The following is a 25,896-nucleotide window of genomic DNA, read 5'->3' on the forward strand; positions in this document are numbered from 1 at the left end:
TTAGTGAACGAATAATTCACATGTTCATCATCATCATCATCATCATCATCATCATCATCATCATCATCATCATCATCATCATCATCATCATCATCATCATCATCATCATCATCATCATCATCATCATCATCATCATCATCATCATCATCATCATCATCATCATCATCATCATCATCATCATCATCATCATCATCATCATCATCATCATCATCATCATCATCATCATCATCATCATCATCATCATCATCATCATCATCATCATCATCATCATCATCATCATCATCATCATCATCATCATCATCATCATCATCATCATCATCATCATCATCATCATCATCATCATCATCATCATCATCATCATCATCATCATCATCATCATCATCATCATCATCATCATCATCATCATCATCATCATCATCATCATCATCATCATCATCATCATCATCATCATCATCATCATCATCATCATCATCATCATCATCATCATCATCATCATCATCATCATCATCATCATCATCATCATCATCATCATCATCATCATCATCATCATCATCATCATCATCATCACTTAAAAAATTAAAATCATTAAAAGGAAGATTCTGACGCATTGCCCAGCCATAAAGGTTATTCGCGTCAATATATAGAAGGTAATTAGAGGGTAATTTATCATTATAAAGATGTGACATATACTTGTTATTAGCGAGTGCGTATCTTTTCACAATAAGCGATAACCCACCTCTTATGTTATCCTCAAAAAATAAATGCTGATCAATATCAGTGAGTAATTCTAATTCGACTTTTGTTTTTTTCTGTGCTGCAAACCATGAATAATGTGCAAGACTTAAAAAATGACAAATATCGAGATCATAATGTTTATAGAAAATCTCTCTTGCATTTTCAAAAACATCGCAGAGTAATAAGACATCACTTATCAAATAGGTATCATGGAACTCGCCTAGATTTTTCATAGAGAATATTTGCCATACTCTACTTGCATGTTCATAATCTGTTTCATCTACATGTTTCCCAGTTAAACTATTATAAAATTTATCTTTGGATGGGAGTGAAGTCTCTGCAAATTTTTCTACACAGTCTATGTACTCATAAGGATAACACCCCTTTTTTAAAAAGCATTCCCGCTGATTTTTTTCGCTGAATATAGTACACATTCGTTTAAACCTAACTTCATAGTTTGTATCAATTGATGCTAGATTCTTCACAAGATTATCTAATGATGCACTCAAAAAATTAAATGAATCCAAAAACTTGATATGACCTACCTTTATTGATAGAAATTTCTCAGATGATTGAGCAATACACTTTATTTTGTTCGTATTTTTAGATAATGCTTTTATTATATAATGACAGTCATAATTTTTCATATTATGAAAATAGCATGGGATGTATTTCGGAATACGACATAGTAAATTGCAACTTTCATGTGCATAACCATAAATTTTTGATGTAAAATGATCGTGATGTAGATGTTTCACATCTGTCTCACAAAACTCAGCATCACAAATTACACAATTTTTTATTTGCTGAAGCCTGCTTTGTTCTTCTTGACTTATATCCTCCATCGGTAATCTAATAATCAGATCTTTATACAATTCTTCACCTATTTCTACGATTTCATTGATAAATCTCTCAATAATTGGTTCACCAACATAAGTAGCTCTATATAAAAATGGACCTTTATAGATTTCACCATCATAGTTTAAAACTACGAAAGAATAAGAACATGGTAGATGTTTACTGGTTTTTTTAGTGAACGAATAATTCACATGTTCATCATCATCATCATCATCATCACTGCTATTATCAATTGGAAGAATGAACGATTCGAAATCTGCATATATTCTATACTTAAATCGAAGCATAAAACTATAATCTCTAAACTTAATGATTGAATTATAACTATTCGGTTTTGGAAGTGACGTTTTCTGTTCACCATACTTAGAACAAGTAATTATATGTGATTTTAAATTCGCTTTTCCATCTACATTTTTATTCTTATCACTTGTAAACCGATGAAAACAAAACTGACATACATGAACAGATTTATGATTTGAACTTAATGAGGATAATAGACGAGAAAGCCCATTTTTATTCTTTGTTGTATTAATTAATGTGAAATGCGAATTCTTCACATCACTTTTATTAATTAGTAAAAGTAATGAGATATTATGTTTACGTTCCTTATATATCGAAATTCTATATGGATAAAACTTTTTAGTTGTCATACAATAAGCAATCACGCTAACCGATATATCTTTATTTAACATTTCAAATTTTTTAATACCATGTACATTGATAGGAAATTTTATACCATTAATGTTCAAAGTATGCTCAAATTGTTGTAGGTTATTAACAGTTAATCTACACTCACCATAGTGTAAATAAGCTAAAATACACCAAAGAAAACATTTATAATCTGAATTCTCAATATTAATGATAGCTCTTTTTTGTAAAATCTCCTTTGGTGTTTTTATATAACTCGAATTTGAGCCATAAATTAGATTATATCTCATAAAGTTGATGTCAAGATATTCTATTTTTGAAATACACCATCCAGAACCTTCTGAAATATATTTATCTAAAGAGTTATATATTTTATTACAACAAAAAATGTATTGATCGTCTAACTCATCAATATTCTCGTTAATATTAATAATATTTTGTGATGTACTGTGGAAAGTAACACCAGCTTTTACTTGATGTTCTTCATCATCATTTAATGTTAAAAGTTTGATCAGATCGACTTTAATAGCAAGATACCATCTTATACACCCAAAAAACCTTGCAGATTCATTGAGTAAAATATTAAAAATTCTATCTTTTAATTGATTTAAAATTAGACTTACATCTACTTCATTATTTCTAAAGCTTATTCTATATCTAATAATATTGCTATTGATAGCAGTGACCCGCTTAACTTTAAAGTCAATCATTTCAACACTCACCCTTTGAGATTGTTGTGTTAATGAAGACGTGATAACACGCGCGCGCTAGATGTTTGCTGATACTGAATCGCTGTTTCTCGGAGCCGAGTTGATTCTCTCTTGGAGTCGAGTAGTTTCTCTCTTGGAGTCGAGTAGATTCTCTCTCGCTAAGTCGAAACTCTCTTCGATTCTCTCCGACTCGTGCTAACTGCAATGATGAAGACGGGAGGGGAAGTCTTGTTATCGGCTTACTGAATCAGGCGACTGTTTTGTTCGTGTATAAGATATGATTGTTACTGTTTCTCAATGTCTTACTGTAAATATAAATTTGAAAATAGTTGAAATTACTGAAGCTATAGTTGAATAAGAAATAGAGTAAGTATTAATGTATGATGTAAGACTTGTCAATGAATTCAAAGCTATATGATGTTCTAAACAGTTGTTATACTATCAAGTCTAATGAATAAATGAGAAATCGGGCTGCATACGATTGATTCTATTTATATGTTATTGTAAATGGGAAGAGAATAAATTTTTCCCTTTTCCCACATTTCTGGTTAGCTGATGAACAATGTTCTTCCTAGTTCTATCCTTTTCTTTGTATTAGATGCAGAGCGAGGTGAACGCATTCGCGTCAATGATTTCAACTTCACGTTGAAAAGAGACAAGCAATATCGACTTCTTTGTTAGATGCACTGTACTTGAATGCAGTCTAATCATGTATATCATAAAGACAGGAAATTCAGTACATAGGCTTAACTGTACTTACAAGTAGCATTAACATATACAACTTCTAATTTAAGTACAAGGATGTGTTAGCCTTGCTATTTTCATCAAGGTAATGAAATACACCCCTTCCAATTCAGAATTACGGAAGACGATATCCCACCATTAGATTTCAGAGTGTAGAAGGAGAAAATTTTTAGTATAAAAGCACTCAAAGTTTTGATTTGAATCATAGTATTCATCTGATGAAAATGTCATCTACTAGCACTACTGATTCGACCAAGAACGTTGCTATGGATCAGCCAATGGTAAGTTTAATCAATAACTACTGAAACTATTTACATAAACTAACTTAATAATATAACTCTTTCTCAACTTAAATTAGTAGTAAATATCTAATGCTATAACAAATTACAAAATTTATTTCATATTTCAAATATATACACAAAAACTTGTTTCAGATTTAAATGTGTTAAAGTTCAAATTAGAAATTGAAAATATGAAGGAAGTTTGTATTGAAATATTGATTGATAAATTTCATGATTCATCAAATAAAGTTAAATATGATATGAGATATATTAACTTCTAAACAGAATGAAGTTCATCAGGCAAGCTAGTTACCAATCATTTAGTACATGATCTACTATAAATTATCTTTAATTAATTTCAGGTAACATACTCGAGTGTAGCAGCTACACCGAAGATGGCGTCTTCGCCAGCTCCTTCGACAATACCGCAGATACCGTGGGGATTCCCGTATAATATATGGAGCAATCCTCATCTTTTCAATCAAGCATTTCCCGGATTAGGAATGATGCAAACCATTCCCGGTCCGGTTGCACCTTCACCACCAGGATTTCAACCGATTGCATCTTCTCCTCCTATCACCGAACCGTCTACTATCTCAAAAGCGTCTACTTCCACGCCTGCTGACGAGACAACTTCTTCTCCTCTCATCTCCGAGCCGTCCACGTCTACTATCTCAAAAGCGTCTACTTCCACGCCTGCTGACGAGACAACTTCTTCTCCTCTCATCTCCGAACCGTCCACGTCTACTATCTCAAAAGCGTCTACTTCCACGCCTGCTGACGAGACAACTTCTTCTCCTCTCATCTCCGAACCGTCCACGTCTATCATCTCGAAAGCGACTACTTCTTCAGCTACCATCGCAAAACCGACTACACATGGTCCTATTGTTGACGAGGAGACCGCTGTCACGAGGGTGAGTAAATCTTCATCCTCATCAAGTTCGGATGAGCTTGATGAGGATGAAGCAACTTTTTCTGTTAAAAAATTTAATTGTGCACAAACATATGTAGCAAAACGTTGTATATCTGCACAAACATTAAGTACCGTATTTGAATACCCTATTATAAAAGCTAGATTTGTGAAGACTCAGTGGAGGGATAGCTATATTCTTCATTTATTGAATCAAAAAAATAAAGAAATTAGTATTTTCCTCCCAAGGAGATATTCGTGCTGGCTAAATAAAAAACTTAGATTCATTTAACAGATCAAAATTAAAACTAAAAGCAAAACATCGACTAGTAAACAGAGTGATAAAAGGGAAGGAGATATCGGTAATGGTTACCAATCTTAATAGACTATTCCTAAAGTCTAGAAAGGATATATTAAACATTAGACTCTTAACAATTTGAGTACAGTTGAATTATTAACAGAGAAAAGATAGTTACCTACATCTACATAAACAATTGTATCAAAATTTCTCGATTTAACTTAACCTCTGTGTTGATATGTCACATCTGTTTCATACATAAGATATAATCAATATTTGTATCAAAATTTCTCAATTTGAAATAAAGCGAGTTTAAACATTAGACTCTTAACAATTTGAGTACAGTTAAATTTATTCACAGAAAAGATAGTCACAACTATATAATCAAATGTATCAAAATTTCTTGATTTGGCTTAATGTCTGTGTTGATATGTCACATTATTTTGTTTTCATATGTTTGAGTACAGTTGAATTTATTAACAGAAAAAAGATAGTTACAACTACATAAACAATTGTATCAAAATTTCTCGATTTAACTTAACCTCTGTGTTGATATGTCACATCTGTTTCATACATAAGATATAATCAATATTTGTATAAAAATTTCTCAATTTGAAATAAAGCGAGTTTAAATTTAATATGTAGATTATTCACTCACCTTTCAATTAATGATAGAGTTGATTACTGCTACAGTCCTGCTAGTGATGATGATGATGATGATGATGTTAACACTTTAAAGTAGTTGCTTCCTTCTTGAAGAATCACTAAGGAGTGAAGATTTTCCTGATCTGAACTTATATTTATACTTTTTCGTATTGAACAGTAAAAGCAAAAAGTCTGCTAACAACGTTTCACATACATGTTTGAACATGTATAAGAAGACGATGACTGGTTAAGCAACAATGCGTATACTGAATAATGAATCAGTACTTCACTTGCATGTTCAAACATGTGTGTGAGATCAATAGTTAGTTCTTACTCTGCTATTTAGTAAAGACTGTATATTTAAATTTAACAAACTTACATTTACCAGTCTTAGTTAGAGCTTTGAGTAGTTCAGACACAAAATGTTATTACAAAATGAATCTGATGAGTGTGAAAATAATAGCATGTCTAAAACCAAAATTTCATATTCAATCAATTTATTAAAAATGATTTGTATTTTCACTGTAATGTTATATTGGTTTGCAATAATTATTCTATTATATGCAAATTATAATAAAGTCTGTAGGTGTGACTTGGCTTCATCAAATTTTACAAATATACTTCAGTTCAATATATCGCTTCAAACAAATAATAGCAATAGAATGCAAGATAGCGACAATATTGAATCAGATGAATTTTCTAAACACTTGCTAGATATGGAAAAAACAAAGACTAGTACTTTATTTTATTTAAAATCTTGTATTATTTCAGCGATAGGTATCAAGAAAATATCTAAATCATTTGAAAATGAGCTTAATGACTGGTATTCTTCATTGATTGATCCCTATCGAAATATATGTAACTTTTAATTGATTTAAAATTAGACTTACATCTACTTCATTATTTCTAAAGCTTATTCTATATCTAATAATATTGCTATTGATAGCAGTGACCCGCTTAACTTTAAAGTCAATCATTTCAACACTCACCCTTTGAGATTGTTGTGTTAATGAAGACGTGATAACACGCGCGCGCTAGATGTTTGCTGATACTGAATCGCTGTTTCTCGGAGCCGAGTTGATTCTCTCTTGGAGTCGAGTAGTTTCTCTCTTGGAGTCGAGTAGATTCTCTCTCGCTAAGTCGAAACTCTCTTCGATTCTCTCCGACTCGTGCTAACTGCAATGATGAAGACGGGAGGGGAAGTCTTGTTATCGGCTTACTGAATCAGGCGACTGTTTTGTTCGTGTATAAGATATGATTGTTACTGTTTCTCAATGTCTTACTGTAAATATAAATTTGAAAATAGTTGAAATTACTGAAGCTATAGTTGAATAAGAAATAGAGTAAGTATTAATGTATGATGTAAGACTTGTCAATGAATTCAAAGCTATATGATGTTCTAAACAGTTGTTATACTATCAAGTCTAATGAATAAATGAGAAATCGGGCTGCATACGATTGATTCTATTTATATGTTATTGTAAATGGGAAGAGAATAAATTTTTCCCTTTTCCCACATTTCTGGTTAGCTGATGAACAATGTTCTTCCTAGTTCTATCCTTTTCTTTGTATTAGATGCAGAGCGAGGTGAACGCATTCGCGTCAATGATTTCAACTTCACGTTGAAAAGAGACAAGCAATATCGACTTCTTTGTTAGATGCACTGTACTTGAATGCAGTCTAATCATGTATATCATAAAGACAGGAAATTCAGTACATAGGCTTAACTGTACTTACAAGTAGCATTAACATATACAACTTCTAATTTAAGTACAAGGATGTGTTAGCCTTGCTATTTTCATCAAGGTAATGAAATACACCCCTTCCAATTCAGAATTACGGAAGACGATATCCCACCATTAGATTTCAGAGTGTAGAAGGAGAAAATTTTTAGTATAAAAGCACTCAAAGTTTTGATTTGAATCATAGTATTCATCTGATGAAAATGTCATCTACTAGCACTACTGATTCGACCAAGAACGTTGCTATGGATCAGCCAATGGTAAGTTTAATCAATAACTACTGAAACTATTTACATAAACTAACTTAATAATATAACTCTTTCTCAACTTAAATTAGTAGTAAATATCTAATGCTATAACAAATTACAAAATTTATTTCATATTTCAAATATATACACAAAAACTTGTTTCAGATTTAATCCAGTGTTTTCAATTGGCTTTATGAGTCTCAATGTAACATCCTTCGCTGAGTTGGATACCTGAAATGGACCTTCAGGCTGTTTACCTGCATAAATTTCTAAATTATACGTATAGGCCATTTTAGCGTCAACAAGAGAAAATAATTTCAGGCCATACTTGGCGGGCTTGTTTTTGATAAATTGCCGAAAAGGGCATTTGCCCCTAAAAGCTTCAAGCTTCTCATCTAACGTCATCAAGTGCCCAGGAGAATAATACTTTTGGAAATTTTCCACAAGCTGGCTAAACATTTCTCTAACAGGAGCTAGCCGGTCAAACTCTTTTCTCTCATCTCTAGTCAATATGTTATCAAACCTTATAGCTAACAGCAGAAATGTAAAACGAGACAGGTTCATAACACAACGGAAAAGTTCAAGTCCTAATCCATCAGTTTCCCACAAATCCTTCAAGGTGACATGTGAGGATTTCTTGACTCCAGCTAAATATAGCAAACCTATCACAGCTTTTGTCTCAGATAGGGTCGTTTCTTTTGCATCCCGCTCCCTACTATAATTTGGTTGAAGCTGACGAATTTTTATATTGGTACATTCAACAATCTGCTGTAAAACGTCATCAGTGAAAAACAACCTCCAGCTTTGAATAGGTGTAGTAGCTTGTTTACCTGCTGCTGTCTTCACACCGGGGGCATGTATGGCTGGAACAATGTTCCGTGACCTGACACGAACAGCTTGAGGTGGTGGTTGGTCCATCCACAATGTGTGCCCGTTTTTTCCAATAAAAAAACGTACTGGAATGTCATCTGTGTCCATTTCATCACCAGAATTGTCTGTCATTTCTTCAGCACTTTGTTCACTCTCACTATTTTCATGATTGTCCTCAATGCTAACCTCATCAATGTCTTCTACTTCAGAAGTAGCACCGCCAACTTCCTCGTCATCAAGTTCATTGAGAATGTTGTTCACAAAAGTATCAAAACCAGTAGCTGTAGTGGCTAAATTATCAGCCATATTTGAACTGGGATATATTATACAAGAATGTTCAATAACAAAGCCTTATAACAGAAAAGAAATTGAATGAACTATAAAAAATAAAGGGACCCTTAACACTCGCGCGGGGTTGTATAGGACCCCAAGCTAAATATGCTCTTATTACAACTAAACGGCAGCAGACAGCACACTGGCGACTAGGTGACCTTCAACTGGACGAAGAAACACTAAGCTATTGGAACTGCTAGACCAGTAGTGCCAACTAGCCCGCCAGGCCAAACAAAAATTCCCGGCTGGGGTCATATTTACCCCGCGCGAGTAATGCAGGGTTAAACAAAACGAAACAGTTTTGTATTACAGATTGAAAGATGACTAGCAGATGTTATGAATGTCATTCTTTCAAGTTAGGTAGTTGAATGTAAGTTTCTAGTTTTGATTAGTGTAACAGTGACTGTCTAAGTGATAGTATGGTTAAAGTTGGATGTAAAGGAAAGGTTAGTTCGCATAGTCATATCAAGTCTAAAAAATTCAAAAAAAGTGGTATTATTGGTAGCGGATTATTATCTAAACTCGGTAGTATTGCATCTAGCGTAATTAATAAAGGGATCGATATTTTGCCAGTTGAAATTCATCCATTTTCATACCAGTATTGTGGCCCTGGCACCAAGTTGGAAAAGCGATTAGCAAGAGGTGACCCGGGAATAAATTCATTGGACAGAGCGTGTAAGATACATGACATAGCCTACAGTCAGTTCAGCGATAACGAAACACGTACGAAAGCTGATGGTATATTAGCTGATAAAGCTTGGGAAATTTTTAAAGATTCAAGTACACCACTTCCTGAGAAAGCATTGAGTTATTTGGTAAATCTTGCAATGAAGACTAAGAAAGCTATTGGTTCTGGTATTCATCGTATAGGTAGGAGAGGTAGAAAAAGAAAAAGTGAAAGGTATTCAGTGAGAAAACCATCCACCATGAAAAGTGATTTAATTCGTAAAGAGACTATTAAGCAACTCAAAACACATGTAAAAGGAAGAGGATATTATTTAAAGCCATATCCGCAGTATTATGGAGGAGGTAGGTTATTGAACACAGCAAGAACACATATTCCATTCGGTGCAATCGGACTAGTAGGAAAGAAAAAGAAAAGGAGAAAAGTTAAAAGGAAACGTATTAGAAAAACACGAAAATGAATTATTTAAAGTTAGATAAAGCATTATCAAACTTTGATTTGCTAATTTTAGCTAAACTATTAAAAATACCATTACGCGGTGTTTATATGTTGAACAAGCTACCGGATAGAGTACTTACTAATGAAATGATAATAGTAAATTTGGATAGAGATAGTGGAGTTGGATCACATTGGGTAGCCTATCATAAAATAGCTGATAATGTTTACTATTTTGATCCTATAGGGAATTTACAGCCTCCGAAAATGTTAGTAGATTACTGGTGTAAACAAAAGAATATTAATATCTATTATAATATCGATCAGGTACAATCACATACTTCGAATATATGCGGACATCTATGTCTCTTGTTTCTTTGTAATCAGTTATAAGTGTTGAATGCTGAGAGAAGGATCTATAAAATGGTTGTTATAACATTATCATCAGATACGAGTGAGCTTTATGAAACTTTACCAGAAGTACTAGAACTTTCAAGCGAAACTGAATGGGAGATAGGCTTAATAAATTTGTGGACTTTCAACTCAATACCTAATGTAGAGAAAGGAAAGAATTCTAGTTTCAAATTCGGTGATAATCTAGTGAAACTGGAAACAGGATCATATGAGATTGATACGATTATAGAAGCATTAAAAGAAAAATTAAACATAAGCGATGAATCTAATGATTTAAAAATTATAGGTAATAACAATACATTAAAAACAGAAATATATTCGAGTAAAGCAATTGATTTAAGCCAGCAAGATTCTATTGCACCGATATTAGGTTTTGATAGAGAAATTTTAGTACCGAATGTTTGGCATTACTCGAAAAATCAAGTATCAATATCAAATATTTCCTCAATTATAGTTTCATGTAATCTAGTGTGTAGTACATATGCTAACGGGAAAGAAACACATAGTTTATATGAATTCCTACCAAAGGTGCCACCAGGTTATCTGATCAATGAAACGCCGAATCCGATAATTTATGTAAGCTTATGTACACATAAATTTCAAACCATTAGCGTAAAGATCACTGACCAGAACGGTAGTTTATTAGATTTTAGAGGTGATAGAATAACAGTGAGATTACATATACGTAAAAAACAGTATTAACATGGGCTTTATTGTTTACAATTCGCAAGCATATTCTAAATATAGACCTGTAAATCAGACTGGATTGAAAAGACAAAATATGAAACCGATTAAATGGAATGTACCTAAAAAGAGGAAAAAGTTAATGTATAGGTACAATGGTGGAGACTTGATTAGTAAGAGTTCATACTCTGTGCCGTTAACATCGAAAAACGCACGCATTTTAGAGAGATTAGGATTTCGTGTTAATTATAATTTTGTCAATGGCAGCAATAAGTGAGATACTAGATGTAGAAAGTGATGTACACTACTATAATGATATTATAAATTTTGAGTATCATACACATGGACCGTATGCAAATCAAAAACTTGAACGCTCAGATGAGGTGAGAATTCCTATAAATTCTATGGATCACTACTGTCTTCCATGTCGTTCGTTTCTGTTAATTGAAGGTCAAGTTGATTGTAGAAGGGATGTGAAAGATGATAAGACAGATGTTGTGACTGAGACGACAGCAACATATAAATTAATAAGTAATGCAATGAGTTATTTGTTTGATGAAATCAGATATGAGCTTGCAGGTACATCTATAGCTAAATCAAGATTGGTTGGTATAACTTCAACAATAAAAGCATTATTGTTGAAAAATTCATTTGATAAGAATATTTTCCATTTAGCAGGATTTGATCATGATGGGTATACATTAACTGATAATAAATTCAGCTTTTGTATACCACTAAAACTAATTCTTCCATTTTTTGAAGATTTCAAACATGTAATATTGAATTTGAAACAAGAACTTGTACTACTTAGATCATCGTCAGATATAAATTGTATTGAATCAGCAAATGGAAAGAAAGTTTCAATAACTTTGACTAAGCTAGTATGGAAGATGCCATATATTGAACTAGAAAATCATAGAAGACTAAAATTTTTGAAAATACTTGATGCAGATAGACCATTAAAATTAGCTTTCAGGAAATGGGAAATTCATGAATATCCAGTTCTCCCATTATCAAAAGAATGCAGCTGGACGATACGAACCACTTCTATAGCTGACATTCCAAAATATGTGATTTTAGCATTTCAAACAAATAGGAAATTAATAATGAAAGCTAATATGGCGAAATTTGATTTTTGTCAACTTCATAATGTTAAACTTTATTTGAACTCTCAGTATTATCCCTATGATCATTTTTTGGGTAGTAAAGAGTTAATGTATAAAACATTTCTAGATTTTGCAGTATCCTACTATAATTTACCGGTAAATGCTGAATATGGAAATGCAGTTGATTTTAATACGTTTAAGAGTGAAACACCAATTTTTGTAATAGATTGTTCACATCAATCAGATCACTTGAAGGTATCGACTGATGTTAGAGTAGAAATTGAATTTGAAAAGGCTGTACCAAATTTGACAACAGCATATTGTATTCTTGTAAGTGATACATTAATAGAATATAAACTGCTAACATCACTTGTAAGAGAAGTGCAATAGGTTTCTAATAGTATGTATAGGTTTGTCAACTTCGCAACAGAGTGCGCGTAAATCAGTAAATAAGTTCAAGTTTGAAGGTTAGTAAGTAGTTGCTCGCGAGACGTGGTGATACACACACCATTGATTCATCGTCAACAGCATTATTCTTGAGGCTACTGCAGAAGATGGAAGAACTAGTTAAGATCAAGGAGGAAGAAGAGGGTGATATTTATGATAGACTTTCAGCTTACTATACCGGTACTAATAGTTCATTTAATGAGATGCATCATTCTAAACCAGTTTCTAAACAAGAACGACAAACATATTCTCGTGCTGTTCAGTGTAATTTAGATAGTGAAGACACTTCGCAAACAGAGACGGAAAGCGAATTGATTGAAGAAGATGAGGTGCTTAATAATGAAGCTGAAAAGGAGAATGCAGTATTGAAAGAAACAGGTGAGTCAGATATTTCAACTTTCTGTGTGGTCGAATTTCATGGATTTAAAAATTATTCGGATAATTCATTTATTCTAAAAGAATTTGCGCTTATTGATACACGTCAAACATATGTTTTATATCATTTCAAACCACCATTTCCTAAAACAGAACTTCCGTGGAAATCATATCGTGATGTATCTTGGCTGGAATTTTATCATCATAAGATAAAATGGGAGATGGGAGATACTGAATACTCAGATAATATTATCAAAAGTTGTCTACAAAACTATCAAAAAGTTTATACTAAGGGTAGAGAGAAGATGGAATTTTTAAAGAAATTTCATGCTAATGTTGAAATGATACCAGATAATTTTGAAAGACCGGATTATAAAAAATTTGAAAGTAGTTGGTGTAATGAGATTTGTAAAATACATAGATCGGTTGGTAATGGGCGTTGTGCGCTGTTCAGCGCTAATCATTATCTTTCAGAATTGCTAATAAAGTCAGAAGTAATGTGTAAACAACATGTGGATTATATGTGTGAGAGCGAGAGGATGAGATCTATGAAAAGTTGTCCTTTTTATAATAGTGAGAAAAAAAGAAAGTATGCAAGACAGGGTTTTTTCTACAATGGTAGTAAAGTAATTTGTGTTTATTGTGGATATGAACTGTTTATGCATAGAGCTAGAATATGTAATCTTAATAGCGGTATAAATTCAGTAAATTTTTCAGTCTTGGTTCCGCTGGTATAAATAGAGCTGAAAATGATAGGATGATTCAGTGTGCTATTGAACATCGGTCAGGATGAATCCGGCAAATTGGTTAGCAGCTGAAGATAATTTAGAAAGTAAACTTCGCGAACATTTAGATTGGTTTGATGTATGTGAAAATTCAATCAGTAAAGCTAAAAAAGAAAATCGAGATACAACGTTATTAGTGGAATTACTATCAGTTTTTTTATCAACAGTAAATATTAATGACATTAACGAGTATTTATGTTATTATAGACCGTTTAAATTAAATGTGAATAAACTATTAAAATTAGAAAATGCAGTATTAAATAATATTACGTCATCTATAAACAATGATGAAGTTCATTGACTGTTCATGAACATGTTTGTGCAGGTCTTCGTAGTGTACGTAGTGGGGGAAGAGTATTGTGGGAATGAAGTCAGAACTTGAAATTGTTATTCATTCTAGATTCAACATTGTACGTGTGTGAACGTGTTTTCAATCATGCAGGACAATCTATCTTTTGATTTGACAAAATTCAACCAAACATCATACGAGGATATTCCAATTGTTCAAATATATGATTTGAAACCTGATTTCAAATATCCGATACAAAAAGCGAGATTAGCACGAACAAAGTGTGGAGTTAGAATTGTAATGAGACTATATGAAATTAACAAGAAGAGCGGCGCGTATTCGTTTTATGATGTTTATCTACCTGAGAAGTATTTATCAACATTGAATGCAGCAACTTTGGATGATTTTAACAGTAGAAAGTATGTAATGAAATGTGAACATAGAGAGGATAAACCATCTTTAATTCACTTGGAAATGCAATAGTAAGAACTCAAAACTAACTTAAACTGGATTGATTTATTTTACTTTGAATTGATCAAACTCAGTGATGTAGGTCTGTCTCATAGTTAAATGTTAACAATTGATATTTCTATATTAGTCTAGATATTTAGTAAATATTTAGTCTACTATAGATAATCTATCAATATTTAGCTAGAGATGGAGATGAAGCACTTTAAAACTTCAACGCCTGCGCTTTTTACTGCATGGATAAAGTGAATATTCGAATTTAATTATATACTATCAAATTATATTCATATTCATTTTTATCCTACAGTCAGGTGGAAAGAAAAGCATATATAAAAGAAAGTAAGCTGTATTTTACTCAGTCTTTGCTGAGTTCAGCCAGTGTTAACTACAAAAGGTGTTAGTGCATACATAACCTATAAATTATGAGTCAATGCTTTAGTTATTCAAAGTTCAAAAAGCTATCAAGGCTTCTAATGGGTATAACATTTGATGAATTTAATGAACTGGCAAATAGTGTAAGATATTCAAAGTACTGTTTAGATAATGACACTGACAGTAAGGAGGTTAAGCATAACAATCAAAATTCAAACAATGTAAATACAAACAATTCAAGATTCTCTATATTATCCGAAATATATGATTTACTAGATATTGTGATTGATGGTTATGGTCATTTCCATTATGGCTGTAGCTGTGAATGTCCAGTTATGACAATAACTGATGTTAATGAGCTCTGGGAAGCATTATTCGATCTAGCTGAGCGTAAGTGTATGAAAAAGTAAAAAACATTAAGCTTAAAGGCGGGCGGCGGCGGGCGGCGGCATAGGGGGTGATGGGGGGGACTTGTTTGGAAGGAGGATCTTGCAAGTGTCTACTTATTTTTTTAAAATAAGTACTTGAACAAAAATGGTGGTCTTCAGTAGGAGGAGGAGATTTGGCTGGGGGGGTCCGCGAAGTGTGGGGGATTGCTTGGAGGGGGATTCTGCAATTGGTACGCCCATAAATTTGTTTTTTTCAAATAAATACTTGAAATAAAATGGCGGTTTTAGTATCGGTGGGAGAACTGGTCCAGGCGAGGGGTTAGAAAATGGAGTTTCCCCGCGCGGAGCGCGGGGGGATTTGGGCGGGGTTTAGAGCCCCCCTGGGGGATTAGGCTCCGCCCCCTAATTAAAATACTGCTCTGTGATTGGTGCGTTCAAACAGCAATAGTATACTACTACTGGTATTGGATTTTGGAATTTTTTTTTGTGAAAACTGTGCTTGTACAAAATTCATTCCTGATCAGGAATGATTCTATATATGCTAAACATTGCATTCTGTCCAGAATATGAGGAGGAATGCCATGCACTTGACCTTTGTGGTTGATTATTCAAGAATTCCTGAGAGGATACCTATAACTGGTAATAAACTTTGGAATTTTATTTCGTGGAAACTGTGCTTGTACAAAATCCAATCCTGATCAGGAATAATTCTATATATGTTCAGCATTGCAATCAGTCCAGAATAACAAAAGAAATGCCATGAACTTGACTTTTGTGTTTGATTATTCAAGAAATCCCAATACCTATAACTAGTATTAGACTTTGGAATTTTTTTTTGTGAAAACTGTGCTTGTACAAAATCCATTCCTGTTCAGGAATGATTCTATATATGCCAAACATTGCATTCTGTCTAGAATATCAGGAGGAATGCCATGCACTTGACCTTTGTGGTTGATTATTCAAGAATTCCAAGAGGATACCTATAACTGGTAATAAAATTTGGAATTTTTTTTCGTGGAAAATGTGCTTGTACTAAATCCATTCCTGTTCAGGAATGATTCTATGTATGTTCAACATTGCATTCAGTCCAGAATAAAAGAAGAAATGACATGCACTTGACTTTTGTGGTTGATTATTCAAGAATTCCCAAGAGGATACCTATAACTGGTAATAAACTTTGGAATTTTATTTCGTGGAAACTGTGCTTGTACAAAATTCAATCCTGATCAGGAATAATTCTATATATGTTCAACATTGCAATCAGTCCAGAATAACAGAAGAAATGCCATGAACTTGACTTTTGTGTTTGATTATTCAAGAAATCCCAATACCTATAACTGGTATTAGACTTTGGAATTTTTTTTCGTGAAAACTGTGCTTGTACAAAATTCATTCCTGATCAGGGATGATTCTATATATGCTAAACATTGCATTCTGTCCAGAATATCAGGAGGAATGCCATGCACTTGACCTTTGTGGTTGATTATTCAAGAATTCCCAAGAGGATACCTATAACTGGTAATAAACTTTGGAATTTTTTTTCTTGAAAACTGTGCTTGTACAAAATTCATTCCTGATCAGAAATGATTCTATATATGTTGAACATTGCATTAAGTTCAATATTACAGGAGAAATGCCATGCACTTGACTTTTATGGTTGATTATTTTAGAATTCCCAAGAAAATACCTATAACTGGTAATGAACTTTGAAATTTCTTTTAGTGAAAACTGTGTTGTACAAATTTCATTCAAAATCAGAAATAATATTCTATATTTTCAACATTGCATTCAATCCAGAATCAAAGGAGAAATACCATGCACTTGACTTCTGTGGTTGATTATTAATGAATTCCCAAGAGGATACCTATAACTGGTAATAAACTTAGGAACTTTTTCTAGTGAAAGCTGTGCTTGTACAAAATCATTCAAAATCAAAAATGTTACTATAAGTGTTCAGCGATGCATTCCATCCATTATCACAAAAGGAATGCCATGTGCTTGACATTTGTGGTTGACTATTCAAGAATTCCAAAGAGGATACCTATAACTGGTAATAGACTTTGGAATTTTTTTTTTGGAAACTGTGCTTGTTCAAAGTTCATTCCCAACCTGGAATGATTCTATATATGTTCAACAATGCATTCAATTCAGAATCGAAGGAGAAATGCCATGCACTTGTCTTTTGTGGTTGATTATTCAAGAATTCCCAAGAGGATACCTATAACTGGTAATAAACTATGGAATTTTTTTTCGTGAAAACTGTGCTTGTACAAAATCCATTCCTGTTCAGGAATGATTCTTTGTATGTTCAACATTGCATTCAGTCCAGAATAAAAGAAGAAATGCCATGCACTTGACCTTTGTGGTTGATTATTCAAGAATCCCCAAGAGGATACGTATAACTGATAATAAACATTGGAATTTTTTTTCTTGAAAACTGTGCTTGTACAAAATCATTCCTGATCAGAAATGATTCTATATATGTTCAACATTGCATTCAGTCCAGAATAACAGAAGAAATGCCATGCACTTGACTTTTGTGGTTGATTATTCAAGAATTCCAAAGAGGATACCTATAACTGGTAATGAACTTTGAAATTTCTTTTAGTGAAAACTGTGTTGTACAAAATTCATTCAAAATCAGAAATAATATTCTATATTTTCAACATTGCATTCAGTCCAGAATAAAAGAAGAAATGCCATGCACTTGTCTTTTGTGGTTGATTATTCAAGAATTCCCAAGAGTTATGCCATGATTCTTTATATGTTCAACAATGCATTCAATTCAGAATCGAAGGAGAAATGCCATGCACTTGACTTCTGTGGTTGATTATTAATGAATTCCCAAGAGGATACCTATAACTGGTAATAAACTTAGGAACTTTTTCTAGTGAAAGCTGTGCTTGTACAAAATTCATTCAAAATCAAAAATGTTACTATAAGTGTTCAGCGATGCATTCCATCCATTATCACAAAAGGAATGCCATGTGCTTGACATTTGTGGTTGACTATTCAAGAATTCCAAAGAGGATACCTATAACTGGTAATAGACTTTGGAATTTTTTTTTTGGAAACTGTGCTTGTTCAAAGTTCATTCCCAACCTGGAATGATTCTATATATGTTCAACATTGCATTCAATCCAGAATCAAAGGAGAAATGCCATGCACTTGTCTTTTGTGGTTGATTATTCAAGAAATCCCAATACCTATAACTGGTATTAGACTTTGGAATTTTTTTTCGTGAAAACTGTGCTTGTACAAAATTCATTCCTGATCAGGGATGATTCTATATATGCTAAACATTGCATTCTGTCCAGAATATCAGGAGGAATGCCATGCACTTGACCTTTGTGGTTGATTATTCAAGAATTCCCAAGAGGATACCTATAACTGGTAATAAACTTTGGAATTTTTTTTCTTGAAAACTGTGCTTGTACAAAATTCATTCCTGATCAGAAATGATTCTATATATGTTGAACATTGCATTAAGTTCAATATTACAGGAGAAATGCCATGCACTTGACTTTTATGGTTGATTATTTTAGAATTCCCAAGAAAATACCTATAACTGGTAATGAACTTTGAAATTTCTTTTAGTGAAAACTGTGTTGTACAAATTTCATTCAAAATCAGAAATAATATTCTATATTTTCAACATTGCATTCAATCCAGAATCAAAGGAGAAATACCATGCACTTGACTTCTGTGGTTGATTATTAATGAATTCCCAAGAGGATACCTATACTGGTAATAAACTTAGGAACTTTTTCTAGTGAAAGCTGTGCTTGTACAAAATCATTCAAAATCAAAAATGTTACTATAAGTGTTCAGCGATGCATTCCATCCATTATCACAAAAGGAATGCCATGTGCTTGACATTTGTGGTTGACTATTCAAGAATTCCAAAGAGGATACCTATAACTGGTAATAGACTTTGGAATTTTTTTTGGAAACTGTGCTTGTTCAAAGTTCATTCCCAACCTGGAATGATTCTATATATGTTCAACAATGCATTCAATTCAGAATCGAAGGAGAAATGCCATGCACTTGTCTTTTGTGGTTGATTATTCAAGAATCCCCAAGAGGATACGTATAACTGATAATAAACATTGGAATTTTTTTGTGAAAACTTTGCTTGTACAAAGCTCATTCATGATCTGGAATGATTCTTTATATGTTCAACAATGCATCTTCAAGAATAATAGTAGAAATGCCATGCACATGAGTTTTGTTGTTGATTATTTAAGAATTCCCAAGAGTTATGCCATGATTCTTTATATGTTCAACAATGCATTTTCCAGAATAACAGTAGAAATGCCATGCACGTGAGTTTTGTTGTTGATTATTTAAGAATTCCCAAGAGTTACCTATAACTGGTAATAAACTTTGGATTTTTTTTTGTGGAAACTGTGCTTGAACGAAATTCATTCCTGATCAGGAATGATTCTATATATGTTCAACAATGCATTTAATCCAGAATCAGAGGAGAATTGCCATGCACTTGACTTTTGTGGTTTATTATTCAAGAATTCACAAAAGGTTACCTATAACTGATAATAAACATTGTAATTTTTTTTTCGTGGAAAATGTGCTTGTACTAAATCCATTCCTGTTCAGGAATGATTCTATGTATGTTCAACATTGCATCTAATCCAGAATCACAGGAGAAATGCCATGCACTTGACCTTTGTGGGGTATTATTCAAGACTTCCAAGAAGATACCTATAACTGGTAATAAACTTTGGAATCGTTTTTCGTGAGAACTGTGTAGTACGAAATTCATTCAAAATCAGGAATTCTACTATATATGTTCATCATTGCATCAAATTCAGAATCACTGGAGAAATGCCATGCACTTGACCTTTGTGGTTGATTATTCAAGACATCCAAGAAGATACCTATAACTGGTAATAAACTTTGGAATCGTTTTTCGTGAGAACTGTGTTGTACAAAATTCATTCAAAATCAGGAATTCTACTATATATTTTCATCATTGCATCAAATACAGAATCACTGGAGAAATGCCATGCACTAGACATTTGTGGTTGATTATTCAAGAATTCCCAAGAGGATACCTATAACTGGTAATAAACTATGGAATTTTTTTTCGTGAAAACTGTGCTTGTACAAAATCCATTCAAAATCAGAAATGATACTCTATATGTTCAACATTGCATATGATCCAGAATCACAGGAGAAATGCCATGCACTTGACTTTTGTGGTTGATTATTCAAGAATTCCCAAGAGGATACCTTCTACTGGTATTAGACATTGGAATTTTTTTCATGAAAATTGTGCTTGTACAAAATTCATTCCTGATCAGGGATGATTCTATATATGTTCAGCATTGCATCAATCAAGAATCGAAGGAGAAATGCCATGCACTTGACTTTTGTGGTTGATTATTCAAGAATTCTCAAGAGGATACCTATAACTGGTAATAAACTTTGGAAATTTTTCTAGTGAAAGCTGTGCTTGTACAAAATCCATTGAAAATTAGAAATTATACTATATATGTTTAGCAATGCATTAATTCCATTAACACAGAAGAAATGCCATGTACTTGACTTGTGTGGTTGATTATTCAAGAATTCCCAAGAGGATACCTATAACTGGTAATAAACTATGGAATTTTTTTTCGTGAAAACTGTGCTTGTACAAAATCCATTCCTGTTCAGGAATGATTCTTTGTATGTTCAACATTGCATTCAGTCCAATATTACAGGAGAAATGCCATGCACTTGACTTTTATGGTTGATTATTTTAGAATTCCCAAGAAAATACTTATAACTGGTAATGAACTTTGAAATTTCTTTTAGTGAAAACTGTGTTGTACAAATTTCATTCAAAATCAGAAATAATATTCTATATTTTCAACATTGCATTCAATCCAGAATCAAAGGAGAAATACCATGCACTTGACTTCTGTGGTTGATTATTAATGTATTCCCAAGAGGATACCTATAACTGGTAATAAACTTAGGAACTTTTTCTAGTGAAAGCTGTGCTTGTACAAAATCATTCAAAATCAAAAATGTTACTATAAGTGTTCAGCGATGCATTCCATCCATTATCACAAAAGGAATGCCATGTGCTTGACATTTGTGGTTGACTATTCAAGAATTCCAAAGAGGATACCTATAACTGGTAATAGACTTTGAAATTTTTTTTTTGGAAACTGTGCTTGTTCAAAGTTCATTCCCAACCTGGAATGATTCTTTATATGTTCAACAATGCATTTTCAAGAATAATAGTAGAAATGCCATGCACATGAGTTTTGTTGTTGATTATTTAAGAATTCCCAAGAGTTATGCCATGATTCTTTATATGTTCAACAATGCATTTTCCAGAATAACAGTAGAAATGCCATGCACGTGAGTTTTGTTGTTGATTATTTAAGAATTCCCAAGAGTTACCTATAACTGGTAATAAACTTTGGATTTTTTTTTGTGGAAACTGTGCTCGAACGAAATTCATTCCTGATCAGGAATGATTCTATATATGTTCAACAATGCATTTAATCCAGAATCAGAGGAGAATTGCCATGCACTTGACTTTTGTGGTTTATTATTCAAGAATTCACAAAAGGTTACCTATAACTGGTAATGAACTTTGGAATTCTTTTTCGTGGAAACTGTGCTTGTACAAAATTCAATCCTGGTCAGGAATGATTCTATATATGTTCAACATTGCATTCAGTCCAGAATAACGAGAGAAATGCCATGTACTTGACTCTTGTGGTTGATTATTCAAGAATTCTCAAGAGGATAACTATAACTGGTAATAAACTTTGGATTTTTTTTTGTGAAAACTGTGCTTGTACAAAGTTCATTCCTGATCTGAAATGATTCTATATATGTTCAAGATTGCATTCAGTCTGAAATAACAGGAGAAATGTCATGAACTCAACTTTTGTGGTTGATTATTCAAGAATTTCCAAGAGGATATGTATAACTGGTAATAAACTTTTGAATTTTTTTCCGTGGAAACTGTGCTCGTACTGAATCCATATCTAATCAAGAATGATTCTCTATATGTTCATCATCGCATTCCGTCCAGAATAACGAAAGAAATGCCATGCACTTGACTTTTGTGGTTGATTATTCAAGAAATACGAAGAGGATACCTATAATTGGTAATCAACTTTGGAATTTTTCTCATGGAAACTATCCTTGTACAAGATCCATTGAAAATCAGAAATGATACAATCTATGTTCAGCAATGCATTTAATCCATTATCACAGGAGAAATGCCATGTACTTGACTTTTGTGGTTGATCATTCAAGAAATCTCAAGAGGATAACTATAACTGGTAATAAACTTTGGAATTTTTTCTGTGAAAACTGTGCTTGTACAAAATTCGATCCTGATCAGGAATGGTTCTATATATGTTCAACATTGCAATCAGTTCAGAATAACGAAAGAAATGCCATGCACTTGACTTTTGTGGTTGATTATTCAAGAATTCCCGAGAGGATACCTATGACTGGTAATAAACTTTGGATTTTTTTTTCGTGGAAACTGTGCTTGTACAAAATTTATTCCTTATCAGGAATGATTTTATATATGTTCAACATTGCATTCAGTCCAGAATAAGAAAAGAAATGCCATGCACTTGACTTTTGTGTTTGATTATTCAAGAATTCCCAAGAGGATACCTTCAACTGGTATTAGACTTTGGAATTTTTTTCATGAAAACTGTGCTTGTACAAAATTCATTCCTGATCAGGAATGATTCTATATATGTTCAACATTGCGTTTAGTCCAGAATAACAAAGGAAATGCCATGCACTTGACTTTTGTGGTTGATTATTTTGGAATCCCCAAGAGGATACCTATAACTGGTAATAAACTTTGGAACTTTTTCTAGTGAACTTTTTCTTGTACAAAATCCATTGAGAATTAGAAATAATACTTTATATGTTCAGCAATGCATTAAATCCATTAACACAGAAGAAATGCCATGTATTTGACTTGTGTGGTTGATTATTCAAGAATTCCCAAGAGGATACCTATAACTGGTAATAAACTTTGGAATTTCTTTAAGTGAGAACCGAGTTGAACAAAATCCATTCAGAATCAAAAATGATACTTTTTATGTTCAACATTGCATTCAATCAAGAATCGGAGGAGAAATGCCATGCACTCGACTTCTGTGGTTGATCATTCAAGAATTCCCAAGAGGATACCTATACCTGGTAATAAAATTTGGATCTTTTTTTAGTGAAAGCTGTGCTCGTACGAAATCCATTCGAAATGAGAAATGATACTATATATGTTCAGCAATGCATCATTCCCAGAATCACAGAAGAAATGCCATGTACTTGACTTTTGTGGTTGATTATTCAAGAATTCTCAAGAGGATACCTATAACTGGTATTGGACTTTGGATTTTTTTTTTCGTGAAAACTGTGCTTGTACAAAGTCCATTCCAGATCGGGAATGTATCTATATATGTTCAACAATGCATTCAATCCAGAATCAGAGAAGAAATGCCATGCACTTGACTTTTGTGGTTGATTATTCAAGAAATCCCAAGAGGATACCTATAACTGGTATAAGACTCTGGAATTTTTTTTCGTGAGAACTGTGCTTGTACAAAATTCAATCCTGATCAGTAATGATTCTCTATATGTTCAACATTGCATTCTGTCCAGAATAACGGAAGAAATGCCATGCACTTGACTTTTGTGGTTGATTATTCAAGAATTCCCAAGAGGATACCAATAACTGGTGATAAACTTTGGAATTTTTTTTCGTGGAAACTGTGCTTGTACAAAATTTAATCCTGATCAGGAATGATTCTATATATGTTCAACATTGCAATCAGTCTAGAATAACGAGAGAAATGCCATGTACTTGACTCTTGTGGTTGATTATTCAAGAATTCTCAAGAGGATAACTATAACTGGTAATAAAATTTGGATTTTTTCTTTGTGAAAACTGTGCTTGTACAAAGTTCATTCCCGATCTGGAATGATTCTATATATGTTCAACATTGCATTCAATCCAGAATCGAGATAGAAATGCCATGCACTTGACTTTTGTGGTTGATTATTCAAGAATTCCCAAGAGGATACCTATAACTTGTAATAAAATTTGAAATTTTTTTTTGGTGGAAACTGTGTTTGTTTAAAGTTCGTTACTGATCAGGAATGATTCTATATTTGTTCAAGATTGCATTCAGTCTGAAATAACAGGAGAAATGTCATGAACTCGACTTTTGTGGTTGATTATTCAAGAATTTCCAAGAGGATACGTATAACTGGTAATAAACTTCTGAATTTTTTTCCGTGGAACTGTGCTTGTACTGAATCCATTCCTGATCAGGAATGATTCTCTATATGTTCAACATTGCATTCCATCCAGAATAACGGAAGAAATGCCATGCACTTGACTTTTGTGGTTGATTATTCAAGAAATCCGAAGAGGATACCTATAATTGGTAAAAAACTTTGGATTTTTCCTCGTGGAAACTATCCTTGTACAAGATCCATTCAAAATCAGAAATGATACTATCTATGTTCAGCAATGCATTTAATCCATTATCACTGGAGAAATGCCATGTACTTGACTTTTGTGGTTGATTATTCAAGAAATCTCAAGAGGATAACTATAACTGGTAATAAACTTTGGAATTTTTTCTGTGAAAACTGTGCTTGTACAAAATTCGATCCTGATCAGGAATGGTTCTATATATGTTCAACATTGCAATCAGTCCAGAATAACGAGAGAAACGCCATGCACTTGACTTTTGTGGTTGATTATTCAAGAATTCCCGAGAGGATACCTATAACTGGTAATAAACTTTGAATTTTTTTTCCGTGGAAACTGTGCTTGTACGAAATCCATTCCTGATCAGGAATGATTTCATATATGTTCAACATTGCATCCAGTCCAGAATAACAAAAGAAATGCCATGCACTTGACTTTTGTGTTTGATTATTCAAGAATTCCCAAGAGGATACCTTCAACTGGTATTAGACTTTGGAATTTTTTTCATGAAAACTGTGCTTGTACAAAATTCATTCCTGATCAGGAATGATTCTATATATGTTCAACATTGCATTTAGTCCAGAATAACAAAAGAAATGCCATGCACTTGACTTTTGTGGTTGATTATTCAAGAATCCCCTAGAGGATACCTATAACTGGTAATAAACTTTGGAACTTTTTCTAGTGAACTTTTTCTTGTACAAAATCCATTGAGAATTAGAAATTATACTATATATGTTCAGCAATGCATTAAATCCATTAACACAGAAGAAATGCCATGTACTTGACTTTTGTAGTTGATTATTCAAGAATTCCCAAAAGGATACCTATAACTGGTAATAAACTTTGGAATTTTTTTCTCGTGGAAACTGTGCTTGTACAAAATTAATTCCTGATCAGGAATGATTCTATATATGTTTAACATCGAA

At 32.9% G+C, this 25,896-nt stretch overlaps 2 protein-coding genes across 2 annotated transcripts; one reads left to right on the forward strand and one right to left on the reverse strand.

The window, feature by feature from the left end:
• The first annotated feature begins 3,249 nt into the window (after positions 1-3,249).
• Positions 3,250-5,277, forward strand: LOC120355063 (endochitinase A-like). The gene is made up of 2 exons (XM_039443361.1): positions 3,250-3,976; positions 4,339-5,277. Exons 1-2 carry the CDS (start codon positions 3,914-3,916, stop codon positions 5,176-5,178), a joined length of 903 nt encoding a protein of 300 aa, XP_039299295.1. The 5' UTR covers positions 3,250-3,913; the 3' UTR covers positions 5,179-5,277.
• Positions 5,278-7,948: 2,671 nt separating this feature from the next.
• LOC120354624 (piggyBac transposable element-derived protein 3-like) lies at positions 7,949-8,995 on the reverse strand. The gene has a single exon (XM_039441990.1). The coding sequence runs from the start codon at positions 8,993-8,995 to the stop codon at positions 7,949-7,951; it is 1,047 nt and encodes a 348-aa protein (XP_039297924.1).
• Between the last annotated feature and the right edge of the window lie 16,901 nt (positions 8,996-25,896).

This window comes from Nilaparvata lugens, chromosome X (assembly GCF_014356525.2).
Source record: "Nilaparvata lugens isolate BPH chromosome X, ASM1435652v1, whole genome shotgun sequence".
Classification (NCBI taxonomy): Eukaryota; Metazoa; Arthropoda; class Insecta; order Hemiptera; family Delphacidae; genus Nilaparvata; species Nilaparvata lugens.